The sequence below is a fragment of the Rhinolophus ferrumequinum genome, chromosome 20 (genome assembly GCF_004115265.2).
Source record: "Rhinolophus ferrumequinum isolate MPI-CBG mRhiFer1 chromosome 20, mRhiFer1_v1.p, whole genome shotgun sequence".
Taxonomy (NCBI): domain Eukaryota; kingdom Metazoa; phylum Chordata; class Mammalia; order Chiroptera; family Rhinolophidae; genus Rhinolophus; species Rhinolophus ferrumequinum.
The window spans coordinates 14,103,489-14,128,270 of record NC_046303.1 but is presented as its reverse complement, the minus strand read 5'-3'; the positions used below and the strand labels follow the sequence as shown (position 1 = coordinate 14,128,270).

General features: G+C 34.6%; 1 protein-coding gene across 1 annotated transcript in view; it reads right to left on the bottom strand.

Annotated features, from left to right (window-relative positions):
- The window catches only part of HIBADH (3-hydroxyisobutyrate dehydrogenase), a 95,222-nt gene that overhangs the window by 55,007 nt on the left and 15,433 nt on the right, over positions 1-24,782 (bottom strand). The window contains exon 4 of the mRNA XM_033088711.1: positions 23,010-23,131. Coding sequence (XP_032944602.1) covers positions 23,010-23,131 — 122 coding nt within the window. The remainder of the gene's footprint in view (positions 1-23,009; positions 23,132-24,782) is intronic.

Below are 24,782 nucleotides of genomic sequence, written 5' to 3'. Positions count from 1 at the left end.
CTCTCATTCCCTCCACCGTAATTCCAAATGAATCAAAGGTTTAAATTTTAAAAAATGAAATCATACAATAACTAAAAGAAAAATGTGTATATAATATATATATATATATTTTATTTTTTTAACAATCTTGGAGAGGGCAGGGTAGGCCCTTCTAAACAGTACATAAAACTCAGAAGCCATAAAAAGAACGACAAATTTAACTATGTAAGAATTCAAAACTGTATTTCAAAAAGTACTATAAACAAAATAAAGAAAGGATAAACTGGCAGAAAATATTTACAATAAATATATTTCCCCATACATATTCACACTCATTAAAATATAACCTCCCTAAGTGCAGGAATGTGTGTGTGGAGTGAGTATTTTTCTCTCTGATGCATCCCCAGGCCTAGACTAGCACTTGCGTAGTATATGGTAGATAGTCAATAAATACTATTTGTTGAATAAATGAATGAGCATTTAACATTTGTACATATCAATTAGAAAAGGTCAATGACTAGCAGTGCCCAGCACATTCTAAGTACTCAACAAATAGCTGCTGAATGAATGAATCCAATAAAAACATGCCCAAAGGACAGGAAGAAGCAATCACTGAAAAAAAGGAATACATATAAATGACCAATAAACATTCTTAAAATGCTCAAATGAACTCAATTTGAAAAAAAAGGAAAAGAAAGAAAATCAAAACCACACTATGACATTTTTAAACTATCAGACTAGAAATGTAAAGATAGTGTTGGCAAGAGTTGTGAATAAATATTTTCCTATATTGTTGACAGAGGTATAAACTTTGGTGAAAACTGGCAACATGAACCAAAATTTAAAATACACAATTTTTTAAATACACAATTTTTTGACCCAGCAATTCCATTTCTTAGAATTTCTCTTACTGAGAAATTTGTACATACATGGAAAGCCTATATTCAAGAATATTCAGAGTAGCCTTTTTGTAACAGAAGTCTGTCCACATAGTAGAATACTTTGTAGCAATAAAAGTAGAAAAATAAATCTATCATACATTGAAAGATATATTAAACTAAATTACATAAAAGAATAACTCACAAAAAAGAATCCCACTTTTGTTTTTTAAAACTGTGTATACGCATATACATGCAATAAAATATTTTTAAAATATTAAGATGCATACTTCAATTACAATACACAGAGGCTTCAAGAAGAAAAGGTAGATGGGTAGTCTTCATTTCATTAAAAAATTGAAGGAAAAATAAGCAAAGAATAAAAAATGAAGGCAGAAATAAAAGTACACAGAGGAAGATTTTAAAAAGAGAGAGTAGTAAGAAAACCTGAGGGCCCCATGAGTCCATATTTATGATTCACATCCTTACTTCCAAAAGAGACTCTGGGATAGTTTATAAGATGACACAAACATATGGACTATAATCAGTAAGAGGACGGAAAGCTGGTCTCTCATGTTCACCATTATTTTCCCAGTGCCTAGAAGACAGTAAGGACTAAATAAACTTGTGTTAAGCTAAAGCTACGAGTGAAAATGGAAACCATATGAAAAAAGGGAAGGCTGGGAAAAATGATTATTAGTGGATGCCAAAATCTAGCTCTGAGTTTCCGTTATAATAGCCTCAGTAAAAAGAAAAACACGATGCTGCGGGTCAATAATCTGCCAGCAGGTACACTGGCCACATCACTGTGAAGGTACCGTGTTTCCCCGAAAATAAGACCTAGCCGGACCATCAGCTCTAATGTGTCTTTTGGAGCAAAAATTAACACGTATAAGACCCGGTCTTATTTTACTGTAAGACCGGGTCTTATATAAGACCGGGTCATAATATAAAATAAAACATAATATGATATAATAAAATATTATATAACATAGCATAACATAATATATTAGTATAATACCAGGTCTTATATTACTTTTTGCTCCAAAAGACGCATTAGAGCTGATGGTCCGGTGAGGTCTTATTTTCGGGGAAACACGGTATTGCCAGAATCACCCCAGCCAGACTCCTTTGCATCCTCTACGCACAGGCTGTAACCACAAAGCCCTGAGTGCACTTCAGCCACCACCAAGCATTCTGATGAGGGTTCCCCACTTTCCCCCAACACCAGTAAGATGAGGAGCTTGAGACTGTGGACACTCTTACTTTCCTTCCTGATTGTTGCTCCTAACTATTAAAGCTAGAAATACATAAAAGTTAGAACATAAAAGATAAAGGAGATACAAGAGGGCGTGTCAGATCCCAAAACGAGTCAATCTGCAATTACCTATATTAATGTAAGAAGTATAAATGCAAATAACTGAAAGGTGAGGATAATAACAATTTGCAAGTCATGCCACAAATTCAGTTCAGGCTACAACTTTACGCCCGGTTGTGTCCACCTGATCTAGAGTGGGAATCACTCAAGAAAAAAATAACCTCTATCTTCAAATGCCAGTAATTTGGTTCCAATGTCCTACCTGTTTTTAGTAACAAGTTTATTGATCATTCAAACATTTATTTCAATACAGGAGCTAAGTGGTGGCTGACATCTTTCAACTCCAGTGTAGATAAACCACAGATTCACATAAGAGCTATTAGAAGTACACAATCATCTAAAAATAGTCCTAGTCAAATTCAGCAAAATTAAAGGAAGAAAGGGGTGGCCAAAGAGGGAAATGCCTCTTAGAATATTAAAAACATGCCCAAAGAAGTCTTTTTAGCAATAAAACTAAAGATAGATGTGCTACATCAGACTTTAACACCGTTTCCCTTGAAACAGCTTCTGTGAGCACAAGAGACCTACCTAACTTCTTCGTTTTCATTCTTCTTTTATAAAGTAGGAACAATTCTTCATTGTGCAGACATCTCTCCCTGTATGCTGGGGAAAAGGGTTTGACTATTTCTACCACTTATATTATTTCAGACAAAACTGATCATCATTTTTGGTTTTTATTCCTAAATCTTTTTTTAAAAAAAGAAAAAAAAAATCACAAACATCAATGAAAAGTACACACTTGTTGATCTGCTGATGGGCTTCTCTGCTTAACAGTTTGAATGCTATGATTCCATTTTCTTCAGGAAACTGAAAGAAACAGTAATCTTTCCAGATCAAACTTCCACCAAGCCATTTTAGTGCAACATTCATCATACCTAGCAAAACCACCAGAGGACAACTCCATCTGCTACAACAAAACAGAGAAAGATAAAGGTCTCCAAACTCTTAATAGCATGTTCCAAAAACAGGGCCATAAACCTAACACCACTGAAAGAGAACTGCAATCTGCACTTTGCAGACCTGGACAGGAATTGCTTCAATGCTATCTTTCCCCCTCTTCCTCACCATAAAAACGACCCTCCCCTAGTTGTGATGTACAGATCTGCATCCCAAGACTCTTAGGAGATTAGGGACCCACAAACACCAACAAAGACAGGAAACAAGGACTTCTTTCCCACACAAGCTTTATCACCATTTCATATCAATAATTACAAACCAAGTGAACACTGAAAGGCAAAGCAAAAAGCGTGCTCACTCAGAAGCATAACCAAGACACAGCGGGCACAACTCAAAGCAGACATACGATAATACAGTCACCCCTTCAGACAAAGGTTAAATGCAGAAAACCTTAAGAGAATACGACAATGATCCAATCCATCCATTTTAGATCGTTACTAGTCTATCAAATCTGTTGGTTTGGGGTCCAGAGAAAAAAGTTTACTAAATGCCTTCGTTGGGTCCATTTTAGAGAGTTAAAAAGAAAGAACTTTAAGGAATTTCAGTAGAAAATACAGGAAAAAAAAAAAAAACCCAAACAGATGCAATTGATATATTTTCTATCCTAAACTTGCTTTTAAATCCTTTATATTTACTTTTTTATTTTTTAAAATTTTGATTAAAATTAAGCATAAGAAAGTAATGCGAATAAAATTAAATAGCAATTTCAATAAAGATTAGGAACTTTTTTAGGAAAGGTGTCCCCCCAAAAAACAAGGTTTGCATGAAAAATTGTAAGCAGATGTTTGTTGGTCCCCTCTTTGCAATTGTATACATTGTGGTATCATCATATAAAAAAACTCAAAAACATTTAAAATTCAGACATAAGTAAAAGGAAGGTATATCACCTTCATTTTTATTGCCAATGGGGGAAAAAAGTTCAAAGAGTTTAAGTTACTATGGGATGTGGAAGAAATAGAGAAAAATAACCTCCATTCCTTAGAGGTTAAATTTTCTTTTTGGCAGGGAAGGGGAGAAGAGCCAGGTGAAGATACACACCCACACAGGTGCACACCTACCGTCTGACCTCAATGGAAAGTAAGTAGGAAAGAGTAAATGGTTAGGGTGTTAAACCACAAACAGCTCATTTCTACAGTTCCTTTTCCCGAAACTCATTCCCCAGTTGTGACCCTCACATCCACATGATATGTACTATGAATTAAAAGAAAAGTCAACAACTCTTTATTTTGGAATTTATCTGTAGTTTATTTTGGTGTTCAACTATATTGCAAACAGATTTAATAAGAGGTGTTAGCATGGACATCAAAATTACCATTCTGAAACTGCTTTTTTCCTATTTTTTTAAACTTTGCATCCACGTGTAATTTATCACACACACAAATCCCCTAGTTCTCTCCCTTACACAACAAAACAGAATGGTTGTCCTTCGTTAGGTTCCTTATTTTTCCTCACCCTTCTTACAACAGTTTTCCCATATCACCTCTCCTTATGAAAACAGTCATACATTCATATTAACATGTTTCCTGAAATCTCTCGGTTCACCCTTTTAAAGTCACAACCTCAATCTTCCAAAAACACATCACCTCTTAACACTGGTGTATAAAGATCAAGAATTGCTCCTGTTTTCCTGAAGAATCTCATCATCATAGGCCACTTTGGTTGGAAAAGATAACGTCACTGAAGTCAGGCAATGCTAAACTTAACCTTCATCCTGCCATAATCAAATGACCCACTAAGGGCCCCTTCCAAAACAACCAACAGGAAAAGAAAGAACAAAACCATACAAAAACAAGATCTGGTAAAACTCCAGTTTTTATCACTATCCAGTTGGACAACTTTCTGACCAGCAATAATCATTATTCCTTTGGAACTGTACCCCAGTAAGGGTCAGGGTCAGAATATCTTTTCTTAAAAATTATTTTTTCCCAGAAATTTCTTGCCAATATTCTCTGTACTGCCTTTTCTACCCTTTCCTTTCACAGCAATCCATCTACTAAGTGTTTCTGGAAACAATTCGGTATAAAACAAGTTGGGAATCTTTGGAATAAGGAAAACAACAAAAGAAGCTTCACACAGGACTTCCAAAATAACCTGGGAATGAGTACAAGGCCCTTCTCTAGTGCTCTGAGCTGTAAGAACGAGAGTGTTGGTTTGGTTTTTTCCTGTGGAACACATAAAGGGAGGAAGAGCCTCCTCTTCACTCTAGTTTCTAACCTGATGCCAATCATGTTTGGAACTAGAAATCAGTGAGGATGAACCAGACAGATCAGACTATTTACACCCTTGAAATTTCCACTCTTAGAATATGCACCACAGGAGGTGGGTGGGGTGCAGTTTGTTTTTAACATATGCACCAGCATTTCGCACTTCAGCATATTTGATCTTTACAAAATTCAGAGAAAAATTGGCAACACACAAAATGTCATAAACCTAAACATTGTCTTATAGCCTTCAACGAACCTATGTTTTATAGTTAAGTTATGATGAGTATGGGTTATATGTTTTACCATATCTGAAACTGATATAGAAGTATCTTTCAGAGTTATCTTTAGCTTAAACTATTAAAACACACATACACACACTACTCTTAGAGGTCTTCTGTTAAAAACTACTGGGACAGATTTCTTTTAGTAATATGACTAAAGAATTTTGTGTATCGAGGGGTTAAAATTAGTAACAAGATACAAACCATCAATTCCCAATACATTATAATTCTTTCAGTAAAACACAAAAAGATAGTTGGAATGTCAAATTAGACTAAATACTATATATACATATATATGTATATACATATATGTATTTATCATTATTGAGCAATAAGCTTTGATACACTGTTAGTTGTAAGTCTTAATGTTGAATACTATAAACATACTTTAAAAAGTACACAAGCACACTGATTATAAATAATTTACTTTGGAAACTAAAAATTTTGAAACGTAAGTTAAAAGAGAAAACGTGTGAACCGGTTCTGCGTGCTCAGGCTCTTACTACATAGCTAAGCAGGATACCTTTTGGCTCTTCTTAATACTCAACTTCTAAAAGACCTGCCAAGGAAGTTATTTTAGGTTTAAAACTTCTGGTTTTCACTTCTGGTTCCACATTTTCTTAGCCCTTTTATTCCTGTAGTTGAGCAGATTCAAGCATATAAAACCAAAAACAAAATTGCTTTAAATTACCTAAGTGGACTCTTAGTCGGCTAATAATTTTTTCTATATTTTGATTTGGGGTGGGGGTATCATTGAATGGTGGTATCAATGGAGCATGAAAAAGTATTTCCGTTGATTTTGTTTTTAAATAAAACAAATCAAACCTTTTCGTTATTCTACCAACCATAAGAAATTCCAAACTTGAAGGCACTAGTCCTATCATAATATCGTAAAATCCTCTACCAAAAACGTCTTTGCTACATCAGGCTAATCCTTATAATAATTGCATGCTGTCATATCGTTCCTTCCTAAATGAGCCTCAACTTCCTCACTAAAAAAATAAGGATAATCTGCATTTCATGAGGCTGCTATAAAGATTAAATGGTTTAAAATACACAAACCACCCAGCATGACAGCCTGACACACCAAAGCTAATACGTATTAGTTGCCTTCTAGAAAATTCTGTATTATGAAACTTTTTAAAGGTGATTAAAGTAAATATATTTTGAATCCACTTATTGATAAGGTTGTGTGCATTTTTTATGCTTTCCACTCCATTAATATAGTCAGATTTCTTCCAAGGAAGGGGGGAGGTGTGGAGAAGCTGCAGACAAAAACTGAAACAGAAAAACAACACAGATGTTGTTGCCCTCACTTTCATTCTCTTAAAGTATTTTTTTTTTTAATAAACTTGACTTTCTGTCCCTCTTGTCCCGTTTTCCAAGAAAGACAAATTTTTCTTAAGTCTTCCTATTCTTAAGAAGTCAAGTCTAAAAATTATCCCATGCTAAACGTATACCTAAAAAGTGATACGCTATCTTGGCTGCTGAACATTTTACAGTGTAAGGCCTCAGTCTTTAAAAAGACTGAAGATTACTGACAACTAAACATTCGCTCAGTGATGAATTATTTCACACCACTTGAAGGGTTCACTTGGTTAATTTTATATGCAAACACACTTTCTCATTCTTTACTCTGAATCTTACTGTTTTTTTATGCCGCAGAATCCACTAATGATTGCTAAACTCTTTGGATCCCAGTTCACGACTCAACACCACCTCTCCACTCCAGCACCCACCCACCCGGAAGAGATGCCCGCATTGTTTGTGTGGAGTTGGAAACAATACACTTGCACTGCTGGTTAATTTACATCAGATACAGCCAGGCCTAGGGAACAGTGTGCAGTCTTCCCCGCCCCCTTCCTACTCCCGATCCCCCCCTTCTTTTTTTAAATTTAAATTACTCTTTTTAATTTAAAAACTTCCGGATGTTTTATTACCTTGGCAGCTTTGCCTTTTCTCTGGATTGACTAAAAAGGTAAGATACAACAGTTTTTGTCAGGTTAATGTTTTTTCTTTTTTTTACATATGTATCTGATAACCAGAATCCATAGCGTTAAAATTGTGTCGAGGATGTTGCATTTTACCACCCTAACTTAGATTGGCACAATTTCATTGTTTTTTGTAACCTAAATATATGAAAAACAAAAATGTTACTTTACATAGTTAAATTAACTGTTCTCTAATTATTTTTATCAGCAACTACACATGCTTCTAAGGGATAAAAAAGGATTTAATGCTTGCTTTTGATCTTTTCATGTTTATTTTTTTAGAGAACCATATGATATTATACATGCAGATACAGTAATTCATTGTTTCCTTGAGTAATATTTACAGGAAAGTACTAAAATTACTAATTTTTAAAATCTAATAGTAAAAATAGTATGAAACCTAAATACCAGCTTTCATTGAAAGCCATATTAACTGTTTCCTAGTCAATAAAGTTAGTTTTTTCTTGTTTGTTTTTTTTAAATTTTCAGGTATCTGAAAAAATTTTAAGTATAATAACTACCTTTAATAAAATGTATAATTAAAGCCGTCACAGAGACGGAAATCCTAACTTTCCAACAAATTTCACTGAATTAAGTATTTTATTTAAAACCAAGTAGGCTAAGCATGTTCTATCAGCACAGTTTAAAAATAAGGTATGCAAAGACTGCCCAACATATGTAACTGATATAAATCATTAAGAAACACATTTAAGATTTAATTTAAAAAAAAACTTCCACCTATAGGACTGCAGAAGTATGAGTACATGGTTTTAACTTTTAACATTTACTTTCTGCACTTTCTCTTCCCTTCTCATCCTAGTTCTCCCTACACCCCCGACACATACATAAAATAGATCATTGAAGCCAGTGGTATTTTAGTACACAGCCCCTCCTCCTCTACTTAGACAGTCTTGCCTTTTATATCTATGTGGAGGTTCCCATGGCAACACTCACTTACATCAATACTATTTCCAACTGAAATGAGAGAAGCCAAAATCTAAATGCTTCATTACTAAATTACATACACCCAAACGAGTCGGGATTTTTTTTCTATTTTTTTTTAATGCAAAAATAGATTTCTGGAATTTCACCAAAAAAAGTCATTAACTATTATAGAAATAACTAAAAAAATAGAATCATTGTAGGCAATTATATACATATATATATTATTGCATGAGATTTGCATATGCCTATTCTTACGACATAAAACTGATATGCTGAGCCAGGAGGCTTAGTCAATTATAATTATGAATAATAAGTATAATTTTTACTAATCCAGTATATACTGTATCAAATTCTGGTGGTGGTTGGTTTTTTTTTTAATGTTGGCTACATAGCTCACAAAAACCCTGGAGAGAAATTCTAACAAAACAAGCCAAGAAGCAACTCATGGACAGCGGGAGGCAATTCCAGAACACAGGCACAATCCATAAAGAGAAACCAATACAACTTTTTGATGTTAAATAAGTAGAAATATCAGCATACAACAAAACTAAAAAGCAAACTGTTGTATCAAGTTTAAAACTAAAATATTCAGTCAAATGTCATGACTACCTTTGTCTAGACTGCTTTCAAACAGTGAAATTTTCATAATTTTTAAAACAAAGTTTTCTCTTTGTAACACTGAAGATTGTATATATTTAGTTTTAGTACAATACACATTGCAATCAAGTTATTCAAAATATAGGGAAGGGGCGAGGGAGTGTGAGAGAGAATGTGTGTGTGTGTGTGTGTGTGTGTGTGTGTGTGTGTGTTTAAAAGCAGGAACATCAAGGTGGGAGGTCAAACATTTACTTTGAAAACATATACATTTCTTAAACAGGCTGTGCACACTAAGAAGCCTCAGAGAAGAGGCAAGAGAATAAAAAATGAGTAACATTTCATAAAGCTATTTGATAAATGATCAAAGCTAAACATTAAACATCTTTCTGCATGGTGCATACATTTTTTTAAAAGGATGAAAATCAATAGAATGTATACTAAACCTTATTTATTCTGACAACATATTGTAGCATGTGGGTAGTTGTATTAAGTAATTTAATTGCTTCTGTACAGTTTGTTATTTTATATATGGGTTCATAAAAATAAAACGTTAATACACATTTTAATGAAAAAAATCTTCCTTTTATAAAATTTATGATGAGCTTTTTTTTTGCTTTTATGTTATCATTTTCTTAAAATGAGTTGATTCAAAAGACTGAAGAGACTCCCTCTAAACCAGTACAGGAAACTGTAAGAATTTATTTTCCCAAAAACAGCTTTTAAGACATGAATATGAACTGCCTAATGAATCAAAGTTAGGCTTATGAAAAGGACCAACTTGCACCTTTCAGAGGTCTTTCCCTTTTTAAAAAAATTCCCACACATTGAAGCCTGCTGACACTTTTTTTTTTTATAAGGGCTGCAGCGGGTGTTACTGTGTGTGTTTGGGGTAGGGGGTGCTGCATTGAGGGAATTTTTGCAACATTTGTAAGGGTTTTCATAGGCAGGATCCTCTCTGGAATGTTTAGACAAGTAAAACGAAACAAAATCACCAACTGTTAAATGTTCATTTACCAAAAAAAAAAAAAAAAAAAAAAAAGCAATCCTCTCAAATGTTTCAAAATTTTAATTTACTTTCATTTCAATATTTACCACGTAAAAGCAAATACAAGTATTTGCAGAATTCAGAAATCTTTTCAGTTCTCTGAAAGACATAGCTAATCTGGAGATATTGAATCAACCTTGCTATTATATTAGATGTATGTTTAAGTGAACTTTAAAAGCTAAATCTAGAAAAAGTATTATGACCCCTCTTGAACAAAAAAAAAATATTTTAAAATCCTCCCTATATCACAAGCAGGTTTGGATGCAATGCCACCTGGTGGCACAAAAAAACTCTTAACTAGGCTTAGGTTTTTAGAAATTCAGCTATTCTATGAAACGCCAACAATCCCTTTTGACTAGTCTACCCTCATCCCAAATAAGTTATTCATCCCAAAGTTTAACAACAAATGATCATTTTTATTTTAAAACTTTACAAATTTTAAGCAATTTACTGCCTGTGGCAATTCCTCAGTGTCTAATATCAAAAAAGCAAAACGTTTTTCTTCCAAAACCTAAATTGTACCAACGCTTTAATTTTTAAAAGGTGAAATGTTTAAGAATGGGGGGGGGGGAGGGTGCGTCGGGATGGAGTAACCGAGCTGCTTTGTAAAATTACACTGTATAATTAATTCCATGGTAAGAATGTTTTTATGGTGTGTTTTGGTGACCTTTTATTACCATCAAGTTCACAATGCTGGTGGGCTGCCTTTTAATCCCTCCGCAGACAAAGGCCCTAAATAAACACAGATCCCTTCCTGGGAAAAAGTCCACTCTGGTTAAATGGTAAGGAAATGAGTAAATCATTAGTAATCTTTAAAGCCAAAGCTATAAACTCAAGTTACCTTAAGTTGAAATGAAAGTGTCTTGCAAGAGTTTCAAAGTTCTGTCACAGATAGAAATCTCCAGCTCTTGACTCCAGACTAGGCGCCAGCTGATAAACAAACAATTTAAGTCAAGAGCTGGAGAATTCCCAGCTTTTTCATTTAATGGCTTTGGCCAAGAGTATTTATTGCCTCCAGTTTTATTCTCACTTAGCTCTAAGAGGAAATTTAAACTCATCATTATCTTAAAGCCCCATATGGGCAGCCGTCAGCTCACCTGACAGAGCTCCTCTTACTCTGTACCAGTTTGAGTCTCTACTAGAAGTGATGTAATAATGTAAACTAATTAACTATAGTTTTAGGTTGACTTTTTAACAGGCTAAATAAATTTTGTTCAATATAGTTTATATTCCCACTTGGGGTAGTAACAATTCCAAAAAGTTTAACTTTACAGTTTTACTCCAAACTACCAGCCAAAATGGAAAAGGACACTGTACTCTCTCTTATTCCCCCACATGGTCCTGCGCTGCCTCCCTTCCCTCCCCTTGTCCACTAGCCCTCGAATATTATATAAAGTACCTTTTCTGTATGAAATGTAGACTATTCCTATTAACTTCAAAATCTCCAGTGTTGCCTGGTCTATTACCTAACAGAGCAGTGTGCAAGATTTAAGATGTAAATGCCTGATCATGAAAAGCTGTTGATTTTATGCGGGTACTAATAAGAATATAAAAGTACAGCCCAATTAAAGACCATGAGATACCATCAAGTATTTCCAAATGCTGTTTTTAAAAGTTTGCTATTAAAGATTACAGATCTCAAAGCCAGAATTATGCTGATGCTCTTATACCTTTCTCAAAATTATCACTGACTTTTAGAAAAAAAAATATTGATTCTGCTCAGGATTTCAAGTCAAAATAATTCTTTTAACTATCTGAATGTTTGCAGATATTTGACAATTACAATAAATCAGCTACCCTTCTTCCTCTAGCTGCTTATCTAATAAAAATAAAAAAATACTGCCAGAAAACTTTTATAGCCTAAGGTAAAGAGTTAATAAAATATTGCATTAATGAAAAGAAAAATTCTTTCCCTCCCACTTCTTAAATTTCAGAACGTTTTACAAACCTATCTTGGCTGGAAAAGCCAATTATTTCAGTGTCTGCCAAGACTATTTTTCTACTCTTTTAATATATGTACACAGTACATTAAAAATGTTGGCCACTTGAGAACAAGTATTACCCTCACACATAAGAATTAGGGGAAATGAAATGTAATTAATGATAAAATTATTTGTATGCTACATATTGTTTCATTAAAAAAAAAAAAAAACTCCCTAAGAACAATGCTGCCTTAGAGACTGCAATGGAGAAACACTGATGACCACAACTAATAGTGAAATACTCCATTAAAAAAAAAAAATGTCAGGTACAAATCTCAAAATTCTTAATACTCTTCTGAAAGGGTCCACGTCTCTCCCATCACTGGAGGTAGCAGTTTGAGCTCAGAACAAAATAACAACAAAACCCCTCTACTTTCAGGTCAAGTTACAATCACTTCAAGACAGAAGAGAGATGTAAATGTAAAAAGTGTGCAGCCAACCTCCACTGGCCATGATGGGAGGATGAGAGGATGACTATTATGAAATGTGCATGTAAATTTAAAATTTTCACAACAAAAACACCCAAAGTGATGCACAACAAAATAGAATCGTATGGCAAATATATACAGAGAAGGATTTAAACTCAATATATTTGTCATCTGCTAACATTATCAAACAGTTTTTAAGAAAATCAGACGTCTAGAACACTGTAAATAAGTCTGATAATGATTGGATCATGATGACAAGGCCCTTGTCAAATTCTTAATTCCATTTCGTCCTCCCACCTCACCCCCTATGCTATCCAGGGATCACAAGCAAAACAAAATAAAGACATAAAACACAAAATGTGTACTGGAACTAATTTCACACTGCGTAGGAATCAACAAATGTTAATGAAAAATAAATTATATATAAGTAATAGCTTCAGATTTATTTACTAAATCTACTTCACCTTTATATAGAAACACCACTAGGCAGTCATGAACTATGTGACCAGACCCAAATGTGTCTGGTCTGACTTACATCCTGAATGGCAATTAAAGGACATTAAAAATACCCTGGGATTACTTCAGACAGGACCCCTGCTTTATCCGTGCACTTTCCAACATAACCGTGTGAAGAGAACACACAGTGTCTGTCTCTCCACCACAGGACAGAGCCTGGCAAGAGCAACCCTGGTAATGGTTACTTGAATGGAAATTGCAGTGCAATTAAAATCTGGCCTGCAGATTTGGAGATGAGGGAATTAATTGCAAACTGCGAGAGAGTCAATTCTTAGAAATAAACCAGGTAGTTGTTAGCAACACTACTACTAACAATACATGACAGCAATAATACAAACAGGGAGTGATCACCTTGCCTTCTCTCACCCATTCTTCTACTATTTTCTTAGGGGACAAATTATTAAAGCTGCCTCAACCATGTTACCTTGGGCAGTGAGTCAGCAGTCTTCCCTAAACGTGTTAAGAACTCATTAACACATTATATAGGGACTCTTGTCCATGACACTGTCGTAAGGGAGCTTTAGGCATGCCAAAGAATGTAAAAAGAGGTTTTTATAGGCACCTCTTCTCCGGGACTAATTTCAAAGAAATCCTTGGAATTTATTTACCAAATATTTCTGAACTACTTGTGCAAACCAGAGAAAATCCCAGGCAAAAGGTATCCTCTAGAGACAAAAAGGATACTTAACGGATATGGGGTGATAAGTACAGACATGCCTCGTTTTATTGTGCTTTGCTTTATTCCGCTCCACAGATGTTGCCTTTTTTACAAACTGAAGGCAAGCCCCTCCACCGGCAAAAAGATTATGACTCACTTTATTGTGATGGTTTGGGACCCGCAATATCTCCGAGGTATGCCTGTAAAATTATGGGTACATGTAAACGGCTAACATAATTAACCCATTTCTGGTTTAACCCATTTCTTGGTGTTGATGAATCTGACGTTATTTCTAAGGAAATGGATTTGCCCATGAAACAAAGTTAGAGAAAATTTTAATTATTTGAGTTACTAAAGCTTTAAATACCACCAAATCAGACCAAGGAGAAGCTTATTTTATTTAATATTTTTCAAGGTAGATTAATTCAAGTCTCTCACACACAGGTCAATGCCACAAAGTACTTAGAAATTTTATAATCATTAATAGAAGTTGATAACTTAAAAAGAACTCGAAAAATCATCATAATAATACAATTCTTTAAAGAGCCCATGAAAATGAATTATATTAATCATGTTAAATGAAAATATTTCAAAACATTAAAAAAAATAAAATCTACTGAGGTGAGACTAAAATGTAAGAATAAACACCGCACACAACACTACTGTGTAATCAAACGGCTTGTAAGAGCATCAAAGACCCACTGTGATAGCCCTTCCCCCTCCACACATTATAAACCACAGCAAACTCAGTTATATGAAATTTGGTAAAAGAATTTGCTTTTGGACAGAAATAGCAATGTTTCAGCCCAAAGCCAAGTAAAAGTGCCAAGTTATAAACCTCTAAGAAAATGTTTTAATGGAAATGCCAACAGACCCTTAACTATAATGGTGTTAGGTGCCAAAATACAAATAATTTTTGTTTTTGTGGTCCCTTTACCATAAATTAGATACAGATCTAGTGGAAAAACAGTAGGTATCCAGTTCAGTGAGTAGTAAAGGCCAAGACTGCACACTTGATTTTAAAAACAATAATGGGAGTCTATATAAGACTTTCATTGAAAAATTTAGGAAGTAAATCTAGTGCTCTAAGAGAAACTCCTTAATAGGTTTTGTGCTCACTAGTCCATATTCTAAGAATACCTCAGACGAATTACTAAAACGTAACCCAGCCAAGTAGAGTGTAAAATTTGGTTTCCTGGTAGGGAACCGTTACACAAACACATACACACAAGTTCAATTATTTAATTTTGACATTAAACCCTAACTGGAGTAATAGTTTAGCAAGTCAATGAGGCTTACCAGCACAGAAAGCCCTGGGCTAACTACAAGTGCCACTTCAGAGTCACTTCAACTCAAGGTCTCGATGCAAATCTACAGACATCTTAGGGAATCAGTGAGTTTATTCTTCAATTATTCAAGCACAGTTAAGTGCTGTAATTATGCCCTGGGAGCAGAATGAACAGTATTTGGTCATTAGTCTCAAACAATAGTTTTTAATTTGCTTTATGTCTAGCATTCATTATACAAGAGAGCTGATCCAATTGAAACTTGCTCTATGGTAAATGACCCATTTCACACTAAAAAAACAACAAAAAAGACATGTACCAAAAATGGTGCGACTAAACAACATTTGACATTAAAGCATGCAAGAAGGATTACAATTTTCATAAAGATGGGATTTACACAAGACAGATTCAGATACGGCACCATCGTGATGGGCTGGCAACTTACCTACAGCCCAGTTAGCTTTACTTTGATAACCCCGAACTGTTAAATAAAGGCATGATACGATATTAGACACACGGGGGAGGGGGCGGGGGGGGGGAGAGTGAGGAAGCAATTTATAGGTGATTCAATTTAACAAACTCTGAGCGAAACTACGTGCTAAGTCCTGGTGATACAAAGATAAATGTTCCACAAACATAGCAAGCTTGTTCAATGCGTCAGAGCCCATTCGGAGCAGCTCCCTGCACCGAAACCCTTCCCTGGCCCTACGCATTCAGATCTCTCCTTAAATGTTTTTAGAGAAGGCATCCTGTTCACTCAATGTAGTCTTTGTCTCCTTCATGGTTTATTCTGCCTTTTTCCTTCATAGAACTGATCATTGAAATTATTTTTGTTTATTTGTTTATTCTATTTCTATTAAATCATAATCTCCATGAGGCAAGGCTTTGAATATCCTTAAAGCCCTCACTCTAGTGCCTAGACCATATCTAGCACACAGGAAGTGCTCAGTAAATGTTTGTTGCATGAAATGAAGAATGAAGCATGCCCCTTGCAAACAAGGTGCTGTCAAGCATAACAGAGATTAGGTAAGATGTATAAACAGAAAACAGTAAATAATCTTGTAAAATTATATAAATACAATAATTTTCAGTACAAGACATTTCCTTGAAGAAAAACTGAAGACCTCCATTTTTAGACTTACTTTTCTCTCTCTAAAAGTTCTAGGCTAACCCTAATATCCAAGTGAATGTTTAATTTATTAACAGAAGTACAACAAAAAAATGAAACTAAATGTGGTAAAAGAATTATATGAACTAACCAACTGCCATTCTTCCTTTCTGAAAGAATTATTTACTAAAGGACTGTCGAATCTAATTCCAAATCCGATTGGTTCCCCCGCGGATATACCTGGGAAGCAGCTATTAGGTTTCTAGTTGATCTTTAACATAAATTTTTGATTTCCACAACTAAAAATCCTTCTGTTGCCCTGGAATCAGGTGTATAAATCAAATTTGGTGCTAGTCCCTCCCTTTAAATACCCATAAAAGTGACTACCAGATAAAAGTCAAAATAAGTATTAATAGACCTCAGGTACGATAGTGTTTCTCTATAATAATGCCTGCCTACCGTGTTTCCCCGAAAGTAAGACCCAGCTGGGACCATCAGCTCTACTGCACCTCATTAGAGCTGATGGTCCGGCTAGGTCTGATTTCAGCGAAACACGGTAGCATGTTGCTGTGATCAAACTGTTTATAAAGGGTTCCCTTTCTCTGGTTGTTAAGTACTGGAATACTGCTGCAGTGCATTATTTTGCGTCTTATAACTATTCGCAAATCATTTTATGAGTATGTTTTCCTAAATTCTAAACTTCTAATGTAAGGACTTCCTCTTTCAGTTGTTCTAAGTAATATTTATTATTCTCCTTCTTTTATCCTAACCTCACCACTCTGATCATAACTACATTGATCAGAACCACACTTCCCAGAGCATCCACTATTACAATATAACATTGTGAACACAGTAAATACTTACTATCTGACTGACGTTAGAAGGTATAGGCAGTTACTGAGTTTAACTTCAGAAAGAGGTCAATAGTCTGGAGATAAATAACCTGGTGAGCAGCTTGCGAGAAACAACTGCAGGAAGACTCAAAATATTTAATATTAACCTTGAATTTAAAAAATACAAGATTCTTAATTCAATCAACCATATTTTCTAAATGCCCACCAGAAGATGTACACTGGACATAGAAAGTTGACATGGTATCTGCCCTCTTCAGAGTCTAGTAGTGGAAGAAACAGGCACGAACATAAGCATGACACGATGGTCCTTGCAATAGCAGATACCACACTATGGGAACACAGAAGGACATGGAAAACAGCCTCATTCTTGCTACTACGTAAACAGTCTTCCCATCCATCTGTTTTCAGGTCCATATACCCTGCTCACCTCCAAGTCCTTGTACCTCAGAAGAGGGCCTGTCCCATCAAACCCAGACATGTCAGAGATATGTCAAGAAAGCACTTTACTTTCTCTTTTCCTGGAGGTTTATTTGAATAACCAGCCAGGTCGATCCAAAACACTCTGGTTCTATCCCAACCTATCGGCAGAACAAGACTCCTGATAGCCAATTAATACAGATTCTGGGATGGGGAGCACGACAGGATTGATGGGATCTCTCCAGGGTCTTCAGATTCCAGCATAACTGTTTCTCAGCCATTTCTTCTCAAGTGACTCCGAAACAGAAATGTTAGACCTCTTCCAGGTTAGAAGCCAGCCTCACGGTTAGAAAAGAAGGCAACTGCTCCCCTCACCCTCCAACAGCTTTTACTACATGGCAGTGCCTGTCAGTTGGCAAAATGGAAGACAGAGAACCAGCCACTGGGGTAGATAAAATTGTTAGAATAGGGTTAACAGCAGGCAACTGCTATGAAAACTAGAGAAGGCCACCCCAGAGTGGGGCTGAAGGGAAGGTCTGGCAAAGGTGGAAGAACCTTATATTGAGTTGGGAGAGTAGGATTCTACTTCTAGATCTGCAATCAAGCTGGTGAGGTCTGGGCAAGTCACTTAACCCCTTTGGAACTCAATTTGCCATAAAATCTTTATAAAATAACAGTCAAATTAAATTATTGCTAAGGTCCCTTCTAATAATACAACCCAATTCTAAGAGCACAAAAGACACTTAAAAGCTAGACATACTATTTAACCCCAGCAGACCATGAGAATACCATAATGACATTTATTAGATTTTTACCATCTTACTTTTCCAGATCTTATTAAATCTGGGAATCTCATATCAGCTAACCAGGGTAGCTAGTTAGGTAACATTTGGCCAAACATTCTCCTTTATGATCAGAAATATAGAGACCTAAGTCAGGGATCTGTTTACAGCAGACATAACTCTTTTCTTAACTGGCTTAACAATAAAACATTTCAGCAACTTAGCTTTGGCATTAAAGTTGCCCTTTCCGCTAACTGCATTACAATTGTCCCTCAAAAAGGGTTTATAACACTTATACTGAATAAGCAGAAGTAACATACTAATTGATACGATAAGTAACAAACACGTCTACATAATTATGGAAACATCAAACTACATTGGCTCCATCAGTCATCTATTGCTACATAACACCCAAGATGTAGTGGCTTCATCTGCTCACAACTCTGTGGGTGAGCCATTGAGACTACTAGCTGGGCAGCTCACTGCAGGTCAGGCCTGAGGTCTCTAAAGCTGCTGCCGTCATCTGGGAACTTGAGTTGGGCTGGATGGTTAAGATGGCCTCACCTGTATCCTTGGTGCCTAGGACCTGTCTGTGCCAGGCTAGTCCAGGCTTCTCTATGCAGCAGTGGGAGAGTTTCCAGCAGCAAGAGAAGGCAAGACTCAATGTTCAAAGTGTTTTTGAAGTCTATCCTTGTGTAATGTTTGCTAACATACCACTGGCCAAAGCCAGTCAGATGGCTAAGACCAGAGTCAACGTAGGGAGTGGACACACACACAGTGTGGAGTCAGAGATGTGAGTCGTTGAGGACCACTGACTGGGAGCTCTATTTTTAGCCACATAATGAGAATGATTTTATAATTTAAAGGGCAGCCTTCCATTTAGCAATCCTTACTTTTCTTTTGGAATAAATTAGAACCTTATAGAAGATAGCATTTCCTAACGCAGTAGAATGTGACATAAGTGTAGTTTTAGTCTTGAGCAAATGATTGGTTTCTTCAGTCCAGCCCTTCTAGGCTTCAACTAGGAACTAGTCTTCATCTATTCTTCAACTGTGCCACCGACCAACAGTGTGACCTTGAGATAGTTACTCAGTATCTCTGGGCGTTACTTACATCTTTGACATGGGAATTGATCACCACCTGTCCTGCCTATTGCACATGGTTGCTTTTTCAGTTGAACTACCCAAGTTTTTCAACATTTATGTTCCAGGCATTGTACTGGGAAAACAGAGACTAAAAAAATTCACTTCCACGATGCATAAGAATTTGAGTAATATTTTAAAACCTGAAAATAATCCCAATGTATGTAACACATGATATACTTTTATAGAAGGACACCACAGAGAAGTTAAAATTAATGAACTACATGTAACAACCATGCAGTGATAATATATTTTATGCACTGCACGGGCATCAGCCAAGGGGACTGGCAGGGCCTGCTATCCAATCCACATTCGGTTTGCCAAACCACAAACCTTGATGCAGGGTTCACCCGTCCCGAGAAAGGAGTACTTTTTTCTTTTTACACAGATCCCTTCTGCTCACCTGAGGGGCAGTTTCAGTACAGAGGAAGTACCTCCTGCATGTTCTCACAAAGGCACTGAATAGGCCAGTGGCTCGACCAACACCATGTATGAAACTTAGGAACGTAACGTGAGGTGAAAAAGCAAGTCACAGAATATGCCGCTTCTATAATGTTCCAAATCATGAGAAATAAAACTACTGGTTAGAGATTTAAAAAATTATATATGAGGTTAAACTATAAAGAAAAGCACGAGAATAAGTCAGCACATTCAGGTTACTGGCTCCCTCTAATCAAGGAGAAAAGAAAATAGGATCGGGAGAAGCACATAAGAACTTCAAAGGTAGTACTAAGACTCTAGCTCTTAAATGGAGACGGGGGCACACATGGCCTCAATGTATACTTATACTTCATACCTTTGTATGTTTTTTAAATATTTTGTATATATATTCAAAATTTAATAAAAACATGGGGGGAAAAACGACTTGCTCCTGTACTCAAAAGACTTAAATTCTACAAAAGGAAGAGAACCAATGCCTATAAATATAATGTAATGTGGATTTTGATAAAGGCATGTACAGTTTGACAGCTTCAAAAAGAAGCACCAGATCGGCTGAGGCATGCCCAAGTACTTATAAGGTAGTATCTATACTATAAAGTGATAACTGTACAACTATAAAACAGTTATTCACAGGATAGTAATTTCAGGTTTCAAGCTACTAATGATAACAATTTAAGCAATATTTGCTTTTGATTTTTAAAAAAGTCATATAGAACTCAAAATTGTATTATTTGTAATAAGGATGATGTATAGAAGAGCTACTATAGGGTGGGTCTAATAAATATCAAAATGAAACCTAGGGAAAAACTTTCAATCAATAGATAAAATGATATAGTAACGACGGGCTCATAAAATGATACAGTAATGATTCTTTTCATTTTACTCCCCACAATAATATTTACCAGGAAGTAGAGTAAAAGGCTAGACTAAAGAAACCAAATCACTTGCTCAAAAATCTATACAATCTATACTGGGTTAAAAAACAACTCTTTAAAATGCTAACCACAGAATAAGAAGTTTCCATTTAGTATTTTTACAAATACTATTACATTTGTATGTAATATCTCTATATAAATACATGTAAATGCATTTTTTAAAAGTCTAAGAAAAGAAACATGAGGGGTGGAAAGAAAGGGAAAAAATGGGGGGAACATTTTAAGGCTTTATTCAAATCACCTCAAATACTCCATGTTTCAAGACTGATGAATATAAAACCTCTCTAAAACTGTGGGATTGTCATGGGTGTCTAAGCCATGCTTTATTTACGTAGGTCCCTTTTCCTTAATTTTATTTAGTTAAAATGTAATGATTTTTAAACCAGCCTGTTTAATTAACTTACAGAAAGTTTCCTCTACTGTAACTGAGAAAGTGGAGCCATTGTTAACTTAACCATATTAAAAATATAAAAATAATAACTATGAGAAGACAAATATAAGCTTGTTATATACTTGTATTACAAGTTACATTAATGATCATGTGTCAAATAATAAATTATCACAAACCATCTCTACACAAAGTTTTCAATCTATAATACAGTTCAGATTCAGGTGTATCCACTATTATAAACTAGTATTTTTGTACCCTAAAACTACAAACTAGGGTTTAACAATAGTTTAATAGGAACAAAAGAGTAATTTCAAAGCTTTATCACAAAGAAGACTATTTTAAAAGTTGAAATAACATTTAAAAATAAAACTGGTATTTTTTATTATCAAATGATAATTTCAGGCTATACTCTTGAAGCAAAAGAAGATCAACCAACAGCAAGATCATATGTACCATATCAATTTTCAAATTCAATTACAGAACCACTCAAAGAAGAAAAAACTGTTCAGTTTAATTCCATTCTATTAAAAAAACACACCAATCCCAAGCTTAAAACTGCTCATTAGTATTTTGTGATCAAAGTGTCTATACATCATCAGTCTTTACACCTAAATCATATTTGACCAATTCAATATAATTAGAGGGGCTAAGAATTATTTACACCTCCACTCGCATGCAAAATGGTATGGGATATAAGATACTTTTACAACAAGATCACTAGGCTCTTTATGAAAAAATAAAAACTGATTTAAATTAATGTATTTTGTTATTTCTTAATTCCAAAGTCTACAATCAAATTTAATATAATTGGAATTAAAATGTTATTCCACTGTCTACTATTATACTGTTATAATTACATATGTATGTATGTGTATATGTATGCATGCGTGTGTATACACATATTGTATTTGATTACACAATAATTTTGGAAAATTTAAAAATTATGGAAAATCATAATACCCATAATCCTGCCATTCCAAAATGCCTAGATGTCGACTATTAATATTTGATATAATAATAAGCTTTTAAAATTTTATTAGTGGGTTTGCTTTTGCGCTGATTGAGATGATCGTATGATTTTTAAACACATTAACATGTACTATATTTATAGATTTTCTAATATTAAGCCACCTGTGCATATATGAGATAAACCAAACTTAGTTGTAGTGTTTGATCTCTTTTATACCTGGCTGAATTTAGTCTGCTAATATACTTTAAGTTTTTACTTCTGTGTTCATGACTGATAAAGATCTATAATTTTTCTCATAATATTTGTCTGGTTTAAGTATCAGAGTTATACAGGTCTTGTAGAATGATTGGAAAGCATTTCCTCTTTTTCTATCGTCTGGAAGTTTGTATAAAATTGAGATGATCTGTTCCCTGAAATTTTGGTAACATTCACCTGTCAAATCACCTGGGCCTAACTTTTTGTGTGTGTGAAATAATTTTTTCTTTTTTACTATTTCTTCAATTTCTTTCATAGTTATAAGAATATTCAAGCTAATTATTTCTTAAATCTGTTCTGAAAAGTCAAATTTTCTAGGAATTGATCTATCCCTACCCACAGCGATTTGGATCAAAAATTTATAGCTCTTCAAAGTTGTGACATCCTTTTATCTGAATTTAAAATAAGCAATGTATTATGAGAGTACTGAATAAAATAAGGCATTTAGATTTGTTTTTATTTTTAATGAGGGAATTGAGAGTTCCTTTAACCGCTCTAAAAATGACTGGTGTATCTTGGGTATCACAAAACATGAATCACTAATTTGACAAACAGAAATAGGTGTGTATATATTTTAGGTACCACTTACCACCAGAAACAGGGGCATCCATGAAAACTGCTCCCATTTTCTCAACTTCTTTGGCCAATTGTTTCGAAACTGTAGGATCAATAGTACTTGAATCTATTAACAGTGAGCCTTTCTTCACTTTTCTAAGTAAAATAAATAAAAATACAGTTTTTTAAAAACCACGGTTTTGTAGTTTTAAAAATACAGTTTACAATGCTGAATAAACATTTCATGCAACAACCTATAAAATCAGAATCTGCTACTAGGTGGCAGGTATTAAAAACATTATTAAAACTGCTTCGAAATCTCAAATTCATTTTTGGGATCAATTACAACTTAAAGTAAACACAAACTCTTTCAAACAAACCAAAATAATCTAATAAAATATATGTTATAAATTCTTGTTTTAGGTGAAATACACACTAACCATAATAATACAGGTAAACTAAGATTTAAGCAATTTAAAATACCTATTAACTTTCAAAAAAGGTATTTGGTAGGATTTACAATTTTGTTTGTAGCTGAGTCTCTTTTAAAAGTAATTGATTTGTCTTTAAAAAGCTGTATTGAAAATTTCACATATCCATGTCATTTCACATATCCATGAAATTTAGCCATTTGCTTTAGGATAGCATATTCTTTAATATCTGTAACTTTTTAAAAACAAAATAAAATATCAAACAGGCAGAAAGGAAATTATAGGAATGGACTTGCAAATCTCACAGTCTTTTGTTTTTCATGGTAAATTTATATACATGCATTGGTAAAGCGGGGAAGCAGTCTTTTCATATTTCATATTTTACATCAATATTTTAATGGCATTCTTATAGTAAAACATTGTTGTTTGTACTGTAAGTGCAGACTGTATACCTAGCTAGTTCCCTTATAATGTAGATTCTATGCCTATCTTCATGGACTAGGAAACTCTGACCCACATTATAATTTAAAGGGCTATGGTTAACTTTTAATTCAAATTTCCCAAGGTTCTTACTAAAGATAAACTAACCCAGAAGACATTTAATCATAATTATGACTGGAAAAGTATAAATGAATATAAACATTGAAGGGGTAAATAGATAACAATTGTTACAAAGTACAAAAAAGAAAAATCTTCCTATAGCGAAAAATAAGGACACAAAATGCTTATAACAATTCTAGACATATAAATTGATCTGGTTATATTCCACAGGAAAAAAATAAAAGTGTATACTCTATTATAGATCATCTCAGTACATAGAGTTTCACTTTATACAACCTAAAAAATAAGAATTAAGTTTATCAGTCTTCTGTGATATTAATATTTTTAAGATCTTAAATCTTTAAGCAAATGGGAAATCATCTTAAAAATTACACTGGGTTTGGGGAAATAATCCTGACTCAGAAGAAAATAAAGAACCACCCATGACAAGCAAAGTATAGTTCAATGTAAAGTCAAACTCTTTCGAAGCACTCCCTCCACTAGATTGCTCTGGTAGTTGGCTACCATATTCCTTAGTAAAGGATAACGTAGGATTTTAGTAACTCTTCCTTGAGAGGTAAAGCAGGGCCATAACTGGAACAGCTAGATCGCCTCAGGACCACACACACAGTGGGCCTAAGGGCTCCATCCAAAAGGAGTGTCTTTCAACCTTCCCTGAAAGCTAAACATTTATCTTATCAGTTGGCTGCCTAATATCCAAGTGTCTTTTGCTTCCAAGTTTGCTCGTTTTCCAAAGCAATTCAATTTCCAAAAGCCTCCAATTTCATGTATTACAGCTTCATGAAAGTAAACCCTTTCTTTTCAGTTCTTCGTGG